Here is a 14,759-nt window from a genome sequence, read left to right on the forward strand (position 1 = left end):
GTGGTTTGGTCATGCTTTTGCCCACAGGAATGTATCTAATTTAAAAAAAAATATTCTTCCCAATGTGATAGATGAGGATAGGGCATCTTGTTTTAAATTTACATATCAAAAATTTTTTTCATTTATTTTTATTAGTTGGAGGCCAATTACTTTACAATATTGTAGTGGGTTTTGCCATACATTGACATGAATCAGCCATGGATTTACATGTATTCCCCATCCTGAACCCCCCTCCCACCTCCCTCCCCATCCCATCCCTCTGGTTCATCCCAGTGCACCAGCCCTGAGCACTTGTCTCATGCATCCAACCTGGACTGGCGATCTCTTTCACACTTGATAATATATATGTTTCAATGCTATTCTCTCAGATCATCCCACCCTTGCCTTCTCCCATAGAGTCCAAAAGTCTGTTCTATACATCTGTGTCTCTTTTTCTGTCTTGCATATAGGGTTATCGTTACCATCTTTCTAAATTCCATATATATGCATTAGTATACTGTATTGGTGTTTATCTTTCTGGCTTACTTCACTCTGTATAATGGGCTCCAGTTTCATCCATCTCATTAGAACTGATTCAAATGTATTCTTTTTAATGGCTGAGTAATATTCCATTGTGTATAGTACCACAGCTTTCTTATCCATTCATCTGCTGATGGGCATCTAGGTTGCTTCCATGTCCTGGCTATTATAAACAGTGCTGCAAAGAACATTGGGGGTACATATCAAATTTTATATTTTTCACGTGTTCATTGACTTGAATTAATTCTTCTGTGAAATTCTTGTTCATTGCTTGTTTTTGCCCTGCAGTATTCTTTACCCTGGTGGTTTGTAAAACTGTTAATATATCAATTAGTAATCCTTTGGTTTGTCATCATGTTTGCCTTTGTATTGTATTTAGGGTGATTAACGATGTACAAAAGGTTTTTCTTTTTTGCAGTCAAATCTTCCTTTATTATTTTTTAAATTTCTTTATTTAATTGAAGAATAATTGCTTTACAGAATTTTGTTGTTTTCTGTCAAACCTCAACATGAATCAGCCATAGGTATACATATATCCCCTCCCTTTTGAACCTCCCTCCCATCTCCCACCCCATCCCACCCCTCTAGGTTGATACACAGCCCTTGTTTAAGTTCCCTGAGCCATACAGCAAATTCCCATTGGCTATCTATTTTACATATGTAAGTTTCCATGTTGCTCTCTCCATACATCTCACCCCCTCCTCCCCTCTCCCCATGTCCATAAGTCTATTCTCTGTCTGTTTCTCCATTGCTGCCTTGCAAATAAATTCTTCAGTACCATTTTTCTAGATCCTGTATATATGCCAGAGAATATGATATTTATTTTTCTCTTTCTGACTCACTTCACTCTGTATAATAGGTACTGGGTTCATCCACCACATCAGAACTGACTCAGATGTGTTCCTTTTTGTGGCTGAGTAATATTTCATCGTGTATATGTACCACAACTTCTTTTTCCATTCATCTGTCGATGGACGTCTGGTTGCTTCCATGTTCTAGCTATTGTAAATAGTGCCGAAATGAACAATGGAATACATGTGTCTTTTTCAATTTTGGCTTCCTCAGGGTATATGTCTAGGAGTGGGATTGCTGGGTCATATGGTAGTTTTATTCCTACTTTTTAAAGGAATCTCCATACCGTCTTCCATAGTGACTGTATCAATTTACATTCCTACCAACAGTGCAAGAGTGTTCCCTTTTCTCCACATGCTCTCCAGCATTCACTGTTTGTAGACTTTTTGATGGTGGCCATTCTGTTGTGTGGTGATATCTCATTGTAGTTTTGATTTGCATTTCTCTAATAATGAGCAATGTTGAGCATCTATTCATGTGTTTGTTAGCCATCTGTATGTCTTCTTTGGAGAAATGTCTGTTTAGGTCTTTTCCCCACTGTTTGATTGGGTTGTTTGTTTTTCTGGCATTGAGTTGTATGAGCTACTTGTATATTTTGGAAATTAATCCTTTGTCAGTTGTTTCATTTGCTATTATTTCCTCCCATTCTGAGGGTTGTCTTTTCACCTGGCTTATAGTTTCCTTTGCTGTGTAAAAGCTATTAAGTTTAATCAGGTCCCACTTGTTTACTTTTGTTTTTATTTCTGTTGCTCTAGGAGGTGAGTCATAGAGGATTTTGCTTTGATTTATGTCATCGAGTGTTCTGCCTATATTTTCCTCTAAGAATTTTATAGTTTCAGGTCTTACATTTAGGTCATTAATCCATTTTGAGTTTATCTTTGTGTGTGCTGTTAGGAAGTGTTCTCATTTCATTCTTTTACATGTAGCTGTCTACATTTCCCAGGACCATTTATTGAAGAGGCTCTCTTTGCCCTGTTATATAATCTTGCTTCCTTTGTCAAAAATAAGGTACCCATAGGTGCATGAGTTTATTTCTGGGCTTTCTATCATTCCATTGTTCTATATTTCTGTACCATACTGTCTTGATGATTATAGCTTTGTAGTATAATCTAAAGTCAGGAAGGTTGATTCTTCCAGTTCCATTCCTCTTTCTCAAGACTGCTTTGGCTATTTGGGGTCTTTTATGCTTCCATATGAATTGTGAAATTTTTTGTTCTAGTTCTGTGAAAAATGTCATTGATAACTTGATAGGGATCGCATTGAATCTGTAGTTTGCATTTGGTAGTATAGTCATTTTCACAATATTGATTCTTCCTACCCAGGAACATGGATTATGTTTTTGTTGTCTCCATCTGTTTTTGTCATCTTTGATTTCTTTCATTAGTGTCTTATAATTTTTTGTATACAATTCTTTTGTCTCCTTATGTGAGTTTATTCCTAGATATTTTATTCTTTTTGTTGTAATGGTGAATGAGATTGATTCCTTAATTTCTCTTTTGGATTATTCATTGTTAGTATATAGAAATGCAAGTGATTTCTATGTATTGATTTTGTATCCTGAAACTTTGCTAAATTCACTGATTAGCTATTGTAATTTCCTGATACTATCTTTAGGATTTTATATGTACAGTATCATGTCATCTGCAAACAATGAGAGCTTTACTTCTTTCCCGATCTGGATTCCTTTTATTTCTTTTTCTTCTCTGATTGCTATAGCTAGGACTTCCAGAACTATGTTGAATAATAATGGTGAAAGTGGACACTCTTGTCTTGTTCCTGATCATAGGGGGAATGCTTTCAGTTTTTCACCATTGAGAATAATGTTTGCTGTAGGCTTATCATATATGGCCTTTATTATGTTGAGGTAGGTTCCTTCTATGCCCATTTTTTTGAAGAGTTTTAATCACAAATGGGTGCTGAATTTTGTCAAAGGCTTTTTCTGCATCTGTTGAGATGATCATATGGTTTTTATCTTTCAATTTGTTAATATGGTGTATCACATTGATTTGCAAATATTGAAGAATCCTTGAATTCCTGGAATAAGCCCAACTTGATCATGGTGTATGAGCTTTTTGATGTGTTGCTGAATTCTATTTGCTAAAATTTTGTTGAGGATTTTTGCATCTATTTCATGAGTATTATTGGCCTGTAGTTTTGTTTGTTGGTGTTGTCTTTGTCTGGTTTTGGTATCAGGGTGATGGTAGCCTCATAGAATGAGTTTGGAAGTGTTCCTTCCTCTGTAGTTTTTTCAAAGAGTTTAAGAAGGATAGGCACTAGCTCTTCTCTAAATGTTTGATAGAGTTCTCCTGTGAAGCCTTCAGGTCCTGGGCTTTTGTTTTTAGGAGATTTTTTTTATCACACTTTCAATTTCAGTGCTCATAATTGGGTTGTTCATAATTTCTATTTCTTCCTGGTTTAGTGTTGGAAGATTGAACTTTTCTAAGAATCTGTCCATTTCTTCCAGGCTATCCATTTTATTGCCATATAGTTGTTCATAATAGCCTCTTACAATTCTTTGTATTTCTGCATTGTCTGTTGTAACCTCTCCTTTTTTCATTTCTAATTTTGTCAATTTGATGCTTTTCTCTTTTTTCTTGATGAGTCTGGCTAAAGCATTGTTAATTTTGTTTATCTTCTTAAAGAACCAGCTTTTCATTTTATTAATCTTTACTATTTTTTCTTTCATTTCTTTTTCATTTATTTCTGCTCATATCTTTATGATTTCTTTCCTTCTACTAATTTTGGTTGTTTTTGTTCTTCTTTTTCCAGTTGTTTTAGGTGTAAAGTTAGGTTGTCTATTCGATGTTTTTCTTGTTTATTGAGGTAGGATTGTATTGCTATAAACTTCCCTCTTAGAACTGCTTTTGCTGCATCCCATAGGTTTTGAGTTGTGTTTTCATTGTCATTTGTTTCTAGAAACTTTTTGATTTCCCTTTTGATTTCTTCAGTAACCTGTTGGTTATTTAGAAACGTGCTGTTTAATCTCCATGTGTTTGTGTTTCTTACAGTTTTTTTCTTATAAAAAAAACCTCATCTCATCTCATAGCGTTGTGGTCAGAAAAGATGCTTGATACAATTTCAATTTTCTTAAATTTACTGAGGTTTCATTTGTGACCCAAGATGTGGTCTATCCTGGAGAATGTTTCATGTGCATTTGAGAAGAAGGTGTACTCTTCTGTATTTGGCTGGAATGTCCTGAAGATATCCGTGAGATCCATCTCATCAAATGAATCATTTAAGACTTGTGTTTTGTTACTAATTTTCTGTTTTGATGATCTGTTCATTGGTGTGAGTGGGGTGTTAAAGTCTCCTACAATTATTGTGTTACTGTTAATTTCTCCTTTTATGTATGTTAGTGCTTGTCTTATGTATTGAGGTGCTCTTATGTTGGGTGCATAGATATTTACAATTGTTATGTCTTCCTGTTGGATTGATCCCTTGATCATTGTGTAGTGTCCTTCTTTATCTCTTGTAATATTCCTTATTTGAAAGTCTACTTTTTCTGATATGAGGATTGCTACTCCAGCTTTCTTTTGCTTTCCATTTGCATGGAATATATTTTTCCATCTCACTTTCAGTCTATATGTGTCTTAGGTCTGAAGTGGGTTTCTTGTAGACAGCATATACATGGGTCTTGTTTTTGTATCCATTCAGCCAGTCTGTGTCTTTTGGTTGGAGCATTTAATCTGTTTCCACTTAAAGTAATTATTGATATGTATGTTCCTAATGCCATTGTCTTAATTGTTTGGGGTTTGTTTTTGTAAATCTTTTTCTTCTTTTATATTTCCTGACTATATAAGTCCCTTTAACATTTGTTGTAAAGCTGGTTTGGTGGTACTGAATTCTCTTAACTTTTGCTTGTTTGAAAAGTTTTTGATTTCTCCATCAGTTTTGAAAGAGATCCTTGCCAGGTAGAGTAATCTTGGTTGTAGATTTTTCCGTTTCAGTACTTTAAATATATCCTGCCATTCCCTTCTGGCCTGCAGTTTCTGCTGAAAGATCAACTGTTAAATGTATGGGGTTTCCCTTGTGTGTTACTTGTTACTTCTCCCTTGCTGCTTTTAATATTGTTTCTTTGTGTTCAATCTTTGTTAGTTTGATTAGTATATGTCTTGGCCTGTTTCTCCTTGGGTTTATCCTATATGGAACTCTTTGTGCCTCTTGGACTTGATTGACTATTTCCTTTCCCATGTTGAGGAAATTTTCAACTATAATCTCTTCAAAACTTTTCTCATATCCTTTCTTTTTCTCTTCATCTTCTGGGACCCCTATAATTTGAATGTTGGTGTGTTTGATATTGTCCCAGAGGACTCTGAGACTATCCTCAATTCTTTTTACTTTATTCTGCTCTTCAGCAGTTATTTCCACCATTTTATCTTCCAGATCACTGATTCATTCTTCTGCTTCAGATATTCTGCTATTGATTCCTTTTGGAGTATTTTTAATTTCAGTAATTGTGTTGTTTGTCTCTGCACATTTATTCTTTAATTCTCCTAGGTCTTTGTTAATTGATTCTTGCATTTTCTCCATTTTGTTTTCAAGGTTTTTGATCATCTTTGCTATCATTATTCTGAATTCTTTTTCAGGTCGTTTGCCTATTTCCTCTTCATTTATTTGGACTTATGTGTTTCTAGTTTGTTCCTTCATTTGTGTATTATTTCTCTGCCTTTTCATTATTTTTTTTGTAAGTTATTGTGTTTAAAGTTTCCTTTTCCCAGGCTTCAAGGTTGAATTCTTTCTTCCTTTTGGTTTCTGCCCTCCTAAGTTTGGTCCAGTGGTTTGTGTGAGCTTTGTATAGGGTGCGTTTTATGCTGAGCTTTTGTGTGTTTCTTTGTTTTTCCTCTGATGGGCAAGGCTGAGTGAGGTGGTAATCCTGTCTGCTAATGATTGGGTTTGTATTTTTGTTTTGTTTGTTATTTAGATGAGGCGTCCTTCACAGGGTGCTACTGGTGGTTGGGTGATGCCGGGTCTTGAATTCAAGTGGTTTCCTTTGTGTGAGTTCTCAGTATTTGATACTCCCTAGGGTTAGTTCTCTGGTAGTCTAGGGTCTTGGAGTCAGTGCTCCCAAAGGCTCAGGGCTTGATCTCTGGTCAGGAGTGAAGATTCCACAAGTGGTTTGTTATGGCATTAAGTGAGATTAAAACAAATATCCAAAAACAAGAAACCAAAGATGAACCCCAGACAAATGGCAGTTACAAAATCAGGCAAATAATAATTAAAATAATGGAATATACACATATACATATATACCCATGAGCAAAGTCAAAAAAGTCCAACAAAAATAAAGTACAGTAGATTGACCCAGGGAACAATGGAAATCAAAAGTTATATTTACCAGTTAAGAAAAAACTAACTAAAGCACAAACTGGAAAACAAAACTAATTCAAGATGCCAAGTGGGGAATAAAGCCGTGAAAACAAAGCTAACCTATATGTTGAGGGGAAAGGAAAGAAAGAATAAATATGCAAAGTTAAATAGAGATAGATGAAGAAGATTCATATACATTAAAGATTAACTGCAAGGGGAAAAGAACAGTAGGAAAGGCAAACAAAGGAATAAATGTAGAAAAATAATGATAGGTTTAAAAAATTAAAATTAAAAGAAGAGAAAAGGGAAAACTCCACAGAGTTGCAAAAGCACAACATACAGGCAGAGGTTTATAATAACAATAAAAAATGTTACTGAGGAAAAAAAAGAAAAAACTCAAAAGCTTAACTAGATTTTATAGTGCCAATAAATTGTGCAACTACAACAGAGGGTGGAAAAAAGGGGGAAAAAAGAAAGAAAAAGTCCACAAGAATCTACAGAACAAGTCAAAACCTAAGAATAATAAATATTTTTCTTGAGTCACTGCTGTCAGAGTCCTTTCCCTCTCTGGGAGTCAAAGTCAACCTCACCTCCCTAGGATGTAGTCCAACACTGTGCTGATCTCTGGACCTGCTGTGGGGGCAGCTCATATTCTAATCTGGTCCAATTCCTATGTGTTCTTGCCTCCAATGTCCTCAGCTATCAGAACTAGTGCATTTTCTTTTGTGGGAGCTCTCATGACCTTTTATATATTCCAAAGACACAGAGTCTGCCTAGTTGATTGTGTGGATTTAATCTACAGCTTGTACAGCTGGTGGGAAGGTTTTGGGTCTTCTTCCTTAGCCACGCTGTCCCTGGGTTTCAATTGTGGTTTTATTTCCACCTCTGCATGTGGGTATTTCCATTGGGATTCCTTTGAGATTTGCTCCTGAGGCTGCCCTGGAGGGCTTGGGTTTGCACCTGTGAGGGCCAGGTGTGGAGATGGTGCAGCTGCTTGGGTTGCAGGGGTTCTGGCAGTACCAGGTCCTCAGGGGAGTTGGCAGCTTGGGCAGCAGGAAATATAGTGCTCTAGAAGGGTATGGCAACCAGTATTGGCCAATACGCTCCGGTATTCTTGCCTGGAGAACCCCACTCCCTGACAGAGAAGCCTGGCAGGCCACAATCTATAGGGTTGCAAAGAGTCAGACACTATCGAAGTGACCCTGCATGCGTAGATGCAAGAATTTTTTGCCTGTGGCAGCTCTGCCCCAGTGAGAGTTGAGCATGAAGGTGGCGCAGCTGCTTGGCCTGCAGAGACCCTGGTGGCACCAAGTGTGCAGGGACACGGACTGCCTCTGCCGCAGGAGTTGTGGCCCTATCAGAGTCTTTTTTCAAGCCCCTTGTAGCTGGTGATCAGAAGGCCTCTTTGGCCAGTCTTTCTCCATAACTCTGCCTACTCAGGCACTTAGAGGGCTCCCTTGCCTGGGGTCCTTCTCTGTTGTTCGGTGTATCAGGTACATGGAGGGGCCCCCCTGGCTGGGGTCTTATTCTGTAGATCTGTGCATCAGACACTTAAAGGAGCACCCTGGGTGGGGTCCTGTTCTGTAGTTGAGTGCAGTCAGGGGTTTGATAGGCCAGACTCTCTATTGTTCAGCTGCCAGTGCTGGCATGTGGGGAGAGAGAGTCTATGGTGATGGCTCCACCCCCTGCATGTGACTCAGCAGTATTGCCTTGCTTCCATGGCTGCCTGGCTTTCCTCCACAGGCATTTCCCACCACAGTCTCCTCCCTCAGGTCCCCTCAGTTGGTCTCGCCCCAGTCAACAGAAGCCCTTGCCCTGGGATTGCTCCACAATTCCTAAACTTAAGCACCCAGCCTCTGTACCTTCCAGGAGACCTGCGTCCCTGTCTGGTGTATGTATGGCTGCAGCAAGGACTGTCTGATTCCATTTCTCATTCCATTTAGGCTGCCACAGATCAGCTGTTTCACTCTCAGCCTTAAATGTTTCTCCTCTGACTCAGATGATTGCCCCAATGTGGGGATCGGACCCCTGCTTCAGTTCCCCCACCCGCCGAGGGCAGGTCCAGTCCTACTAACACTCCTGTTTTTCCCCCTAGTTCCTTCATCCTACCGAGTTTTACATGGTTCTATATATTCTTTTCCTCTGGTCAGGTACTCCTGTCTGCTTTCCACTGGTGTTCTGCATGCACTTCTGTGTCTGCAGATGTATTCCTGATGTATCTGTGGAGAGAGTTGTACTCCATGTCCACCTACTCCTCCACCATCTTATTCTCCCTCTTCCTTTATTTGTTATATGTAGAAAGCTCTTTCCTACTACAGATTTATATAATTGCTCCTTAATACATTTTTCCAGGACTTACTTGATTTTGTTTTTCAGATACAGGTCTTTAATCCATAGAGCGTTTATCCATATAGGCTGTGAGGTAGGGTTTAACTTTGTTTTTCAAATGTTTAGCCAGTTGTCTTAGTGCCATTTATTGGATAAACCATTATTTAAGGTTATATGTTTTTAGATTTTTATTAGGTATCTGTGCGTTTTTTTAAAAATTTATTTATTTATTTTTTCAGTGGGTTTTGTCATACATTGACATGAATCAGCAATAGATTTACACGTATTCCCCATCCCGATCCCCCCTCCCCTCTCCCTCTCCACCCGATTCCTCTGGGTCTTCCCAGTGCACCAGGCCCGAGCACTTGTCTCATGCATCCCACCCCTGGGCTGGTGACCTGTTTCACCATAGATAATATACATGCTGTTCTTTCGCAACATCCCACCCTCACCTTCTCCCACAGAGTTCAAAAGTCTGTTCTGTACTTCTGTGTCTCTTTTTCTGTTTTTTTTAATTTAGTGTGTTAAGATTTTACTTTTAAGTGTACAGTTATAAGAGTTTTAGCGAATGTATGCAATTTTGTAGCTACCACTCCAATCAAGATATAGAAAACTTCATCATCCCTCCAAGTTCCCTCATACTCTTTTACAGTACACCCCCTTCCCTGATCCTGTACCCTTGCAACCACTGATCTGTTTTCTATCCATAAGATTTTGCCTTTTCCTGAATATTATATAAATGGAATGGTGAAAGTGTTAGTCACTCAGTTGTGTCTGACTCTTTGTGGCCACATGGACTGTAGCCTGCCAGGCTCCTCTGTCCATGGGGTTTTCCAGGCAAGAAAACTGGAGTGGGTTGCCATTTCCTTCTCCAGGGGATCTTCCCAACCCAGGGATCAAACCTAGGTCTCCTGCATTGGCAGGCAGATTCTTTACCATTTGAGCCACCAGGGAAGCCCAAAATAATCACGCAACCCACAGATTTTTGAGTCTGGCTTCTTTCACTTAGCATGATGTTGCTGTGTTGTTGTGTGCCATTGCTTTTATTTTTATTTAACCATTTACTTGTTCAAGGACATCATGACTATTCCTGATTTTTGGCTTTTATGAATAAAGCTGCTATAAACATTCATATAGAGGTCTTTGTGTGGACATATTTTCATTTCTCTTTTGTCAGTACCTGGGAGTGAGATTTCTGGGTCATTCAGTAAGTGTATATTTTGTTTTATGAGAAACTGTCAGACTGTTTTCCATAGTGATTGTGCTATTTTACATTGCCACCAGCAATATATAAAAAGTCCAGATACTCTGCATCCTTATCAGCACTTGGAATTGTCAGTATTTTTTATTGTAGCCTTTCTACTAGGAGTATCACAGTTAAATATTTAGAATAATTTGGATATTTTAAGCAGTGTTTCCCAACTCATCCCTCTATATGTGCTCTAAGACTGGATGCTCCTGACTTGCTGGGTCCATCTCCAGTTGCACAACAGGAGGCAGCTGAATCATCATTGTCATTTGTTTTTAGCTTTTCTTCTTTCCATTTACTTCTCTAGTCTTACAGAACTAGAAAACAGCAGAGCAGAAAGGAGCTTAGAAATAATCTAGTGCAGGGATTGACACACTTTTTCTGTAAAGAACAAGATAGTAAATAGTTTTGGTTTCACAAGTCATTGGGTCTATTACAGCAACTCAGCTCTGCTGTTGTAGCATGAAAACAGCCATAGATGATACAGAAACAAATAGACATGGCTGTGTTCTAATAAAACTTCATTTACAAAAACAAGCAGCCTGCTAGATTTGGCCCTTAGAACATAGTTTGCTGTCACCTGGTGTAGTCTAACAACTGTGTTTTACAGATGAGGGGGCTGAGCTCACATTTCACCCTTTCCTCTGACTTGGAAGGAAGGAAGGCAAGGACTAGGATATTGGCTTTCACCATAAGAGACACACTTAACTTGAGTTCAAGATGTGCTTACTTTGTATGCACAATTCCCTGTTCTTGCAAATGATGTTCCATGAAGTTGTTAATGCAAGGTCTTTCAAAACTTTTAACTGCACTGTCTTCTAGGATATTTTGTATATTGCCCTAAACCTTGATGCCTTTCTGAGCCTCCGACAACTCTGGAGCAATGGTCAAATTTGAGCAGTAAAAAAATAAAGATAGAAACAGTTGAAGTAAGAAAAACATGTCACTCTTTCATTCTTCTACAGATTACTTTGTTTCCAGTTTTGGAGATGTCCACATAAGTTTACCTTTTGAGATAGTTATTAAACATCCTGTAACAATCCCATGCTTTTTTCTTGATCAATTCGTTCAGTTGGCCAAACAGATGAAGAAGATTCTTGGGTCAAAACAACAACAACAACAAAAAACCTGAAACAAACAGGAAAATATACACTCAGGGTTCCATGCACACAAATCTAAAAATAGGCACTTACTGTGGGTACTCAGGAAAAGAACACTGTTTAGAAAATTCATTATGTGTTTTTTCTTCCCTTCTAGCACTGGAAGAAGTATGACATCTATGAGAAACAAACCAAAGAAGAAACTGACTCTGTAGTGCTGATAGAAAGCCTGAAGAGAGCCTCTCAGTGATGGGGATAATTTATTTTAACCTTCAATGTGACCTTGTGAAGATTCGTTCCGTTCTCCATTTATTATCTGGGAACTTGTTAAAGGAAAACTGAGACTACTGGACCATTTTAAAACAGGCAGCTCATAAGAGCCACAGGTCTTTCTGTTGAGTCATGCACCGAAAAACTAAAAATAATAGGCCCTTTGGAAAAAAGAACGGAGTCATTTTTGTTGAATTATAAAAGCAGACATCTTTTGCGAAGGCTTCACACTAGGGGGCAAAAGCTAGAAAGTGATGATGGCAGTTGAGTTAATCTTATCAAGAGTTGTGACAACTTCCTGAGGGATCTATGCCTGCTTTGAATTCTTTTTCTCAGATAATACCAACACATACTATTTGTAGGAGAACTCATTTTGGGTGTAAATGCTGAAGTCAAACTTGAGTCATAGAGAACATCTAACAAAACAGAATTGATAGAATCTGTTATCTATTGTTTGGGATCCCATTGAGTTGGGGCTACGGCTATTAAAACTCTTTAATAGTCTGGAATCTTCATCCCCTCCAGCAGCATTTTCCTCTGCTTTGAAAGGCCCAGGCATCCATGTCGGCCAGCTGTGACTATAGAAAAAGCAGAGGCAGCTTCTTTACTGAGAACTTTTGAAGCCACTGCAGGCTTTTAATGGCAGTGGAGGCAGAACAACTTATTGGATATTAGAGTTTGAAGGACACAATCTCTAATGATGAATTTCTTCTTCACCACTGCTATTCAGATCAAGTATTTAGCACATGTCCAGATTGTATTGGGCCTCCAGCTGTGAAGTGCTGACTCCCTCAAAGAATTCACAGTCTAGTTGGGGCTCAATCAGTTTTTTCTCCCCACCCGTCATTTTTCAGATGTTTCAGCTCCCCACTCCCCACCCTGATTTCCCCTTTTGCATTCTCCCTCATCTCCCTCTGTGTATTCTTTCACCTCTCATTAGCAATTAGAATATAAATCTGTTCACAGCACCTAGAGGAGCAGGGAGTAATTTGCATCTCAGGAAAAGTGTGAGTAGATTGACAAACAATGACTAATTCTCGCATATTTTGTAACTTCTGTGTGAGTCTGCATTTATTTGAAGGTTTTCAGCATTTACTGTTTATGCATTTTCTACACAGAAAAGTATTCTCTTCACTTAGAACTTTGATATTTGCTTGAGAAAAAAAGAATAGTTGTATCTTTCTCTTTTCCCTTACTCTCCCAAATGGTTATTAGCAGGCTTCGTTTCTAATACTGATAGCCAGCCATCCCAGGCTCCAACGTTAGTCCTTTGTGGGGTTTTTTTTTTTTTTTTTTGCCTATGTTAGGGCTCCATCCTCACCCATCCCCACAACATATTCATATGTGTATATATATATTCCCTCTATTTCTACTTCCTCTATATTCAGAGTATGGAAATGAGAAGTCCCCTTCCTCACATAGACTCAGATTACTGGTAGGAACTTGAGAACTCTATGTCACAAGTTCTCCAAACATTCATTCATTCATATTAATAAGATAGTGCTAGTTCCAATTCCTGCTCTTAGAGGGAAGGGAGATAAGACATCCCTACTCTTTACAGGTTTGGGCGAAAGTGGCAATGTCCTTGCACCACAGTGGAGGAGGAAATTGGGGCTCATGGCAATGGCTGATGTCAAGATGTTTCCTCCCTGCACTTCTATATTTGAGGTCAGGTTGAGGCTGGAAGACAGGCATGGATGTTCCATTCTGCCCTACTGTTCTCCAGAAAGAATATTTGGTTTTCCTGTGTAGGGAGGGGATCATTATTTCCTAGCCAGATCTTATACTTCCAGAAAATACAACACCTAAATGCCTCACCCAAAGCCATTTTTCCTGTCATCCTACTTAGATGGCAGTGGTGGGGGTTGCTCTAATATTCTGATGATCTAAGGAACTACTGATGCCAGACAGTCCTGCAGCCTGAGAGTGGGAAAATTGTGTTTTGTTTCCATCTTGCTCTTTTGGTAGCAAAATAGTTGGGGGGGGAAATGGGGCGGTGAATTATGGGAGTGCCTATGGCTGTTTTATAATTCCTGGTAAGTGATCCCGAGGTCTTGAGAGCAATTGGATACTTTAATACATCAGCTTAATTCCCACTACCTATAGGAAATTAGTAGGTTTGTGTACTATTTGATGTCTAACATATATGTTTTTTTTTCTCCACATAGCTAAGTAAACCCACTGTAAGAATGGTCATTCTTATTCTTTCATTCAGATAAGTCTTTTCCTCATCTGGCACAGAAGGGATACATGAAACTATGTTAACATTTTTGGTAATGCCTTCAACTGGGGATCATTTTGTTTAACTTCTTGCAGAAAAGCTTGAGTAAAATAAATATTGTTTTTTTGTATGTCACCCAAATGTTTTCCTTTTGTCTTATTTCAAAGAAAGTGTTATGAGGAGTAGGTGGCAGAAAAAATTGGAGTTAAAAGAATGTAAGTTGGGAAAAAATTCCAAGACTGCTAATTTATCTTACAACCATTTATCATGAGCTTCTCTGCTGTTCTTGGCATGCCTGGGTTTTCTGATAAAGGTGTGCATGTGGTTTAATATTAGCACAGCCTTTGCAAACAGTACCTAAAGGGACATAAGTATTTGATAAATCATGGTTCTAACAAGGGAAATGGGGAACTGGTCCTTTCTGATTTTAAGCTTCCAATAGAGTGCAGTGTGGGCTTCCCTGGTAGCTCAGCTGGTAAAGAATCTGCCTGCAATGCAGGAGACCCTGGTTCGATTCCTGTGTCAGGAAGTTCCCCTGGAGAATGGATAGGCTACCCACTCCAGTATTCTCAGACCTCCCTGGTGGCTTAGACATTAAAGAATCTGCCTGCAATGTGGGAGACCTGGGTTTGATTCCTGGGTTGGGAAGATCCCCTGGAGGAGGGCATGGCAACCCACTCCGGTCTTCTTGCCTGGAGAATCCCCGTGGACAGAGGAGCCTGGCAGGTTACAGTCCATGGGGTCACAAAGCATCAGACACGACTGAGTGACTAAGCACAGCACAGAGTGCAGTGTACTTCAGGAGACTGTCATGGTATATACATGATGAGGGACCTCTAGTTATGAATGAATCACATAAGCAAGTTAGATGTGAGACTAAGAAAATCCATTTTCAAAAGTTTCCCTTTTAAGA

The 14,759-nt window shown here is 38.8% G+C and overlaps 1 protein-coding gene across 1 annotated transcript in view; it reads left to right on the forward strand.

Moving 5' to 3' along the window:
• Positions 1-13,981, forward strand: part of IL13RA1 (interleukin 13 receptor subunit alpha 1) — a 67,968-nt gene extending 53,987 nt beyond the window's left edge. Inside the window, exon 11 of the mRNA XM_043458535.1 lies at positions 11,513-13,981. Within this exon, the coding sequence (XP_043314470.1) occupies positions 11,513-11,605 (93 nt within the window). The 3' untranslated portion in view covers positions 11,606-13,981. The remainder of the gene's footprint in view (positions 1-11,512) is intronic.
• The last annotated feature ends 778 nt before the right edge of the window (positions 13,982-14,759 follow it).

Source organism: Cervus canadensis, chromosome X (assembly GCF_019320065.1).
Source record: "Cervus canadensis isolate Bull #8, Minnesota chromosome X, ASM1932006v1, whole genome shotgun sequence".
Lineage (NCBI taxonomy): Eukaryota > Metazoa > Chordata > Mammalia > Artiodactyla > Cervidae > Cervus > Cervus canadensis.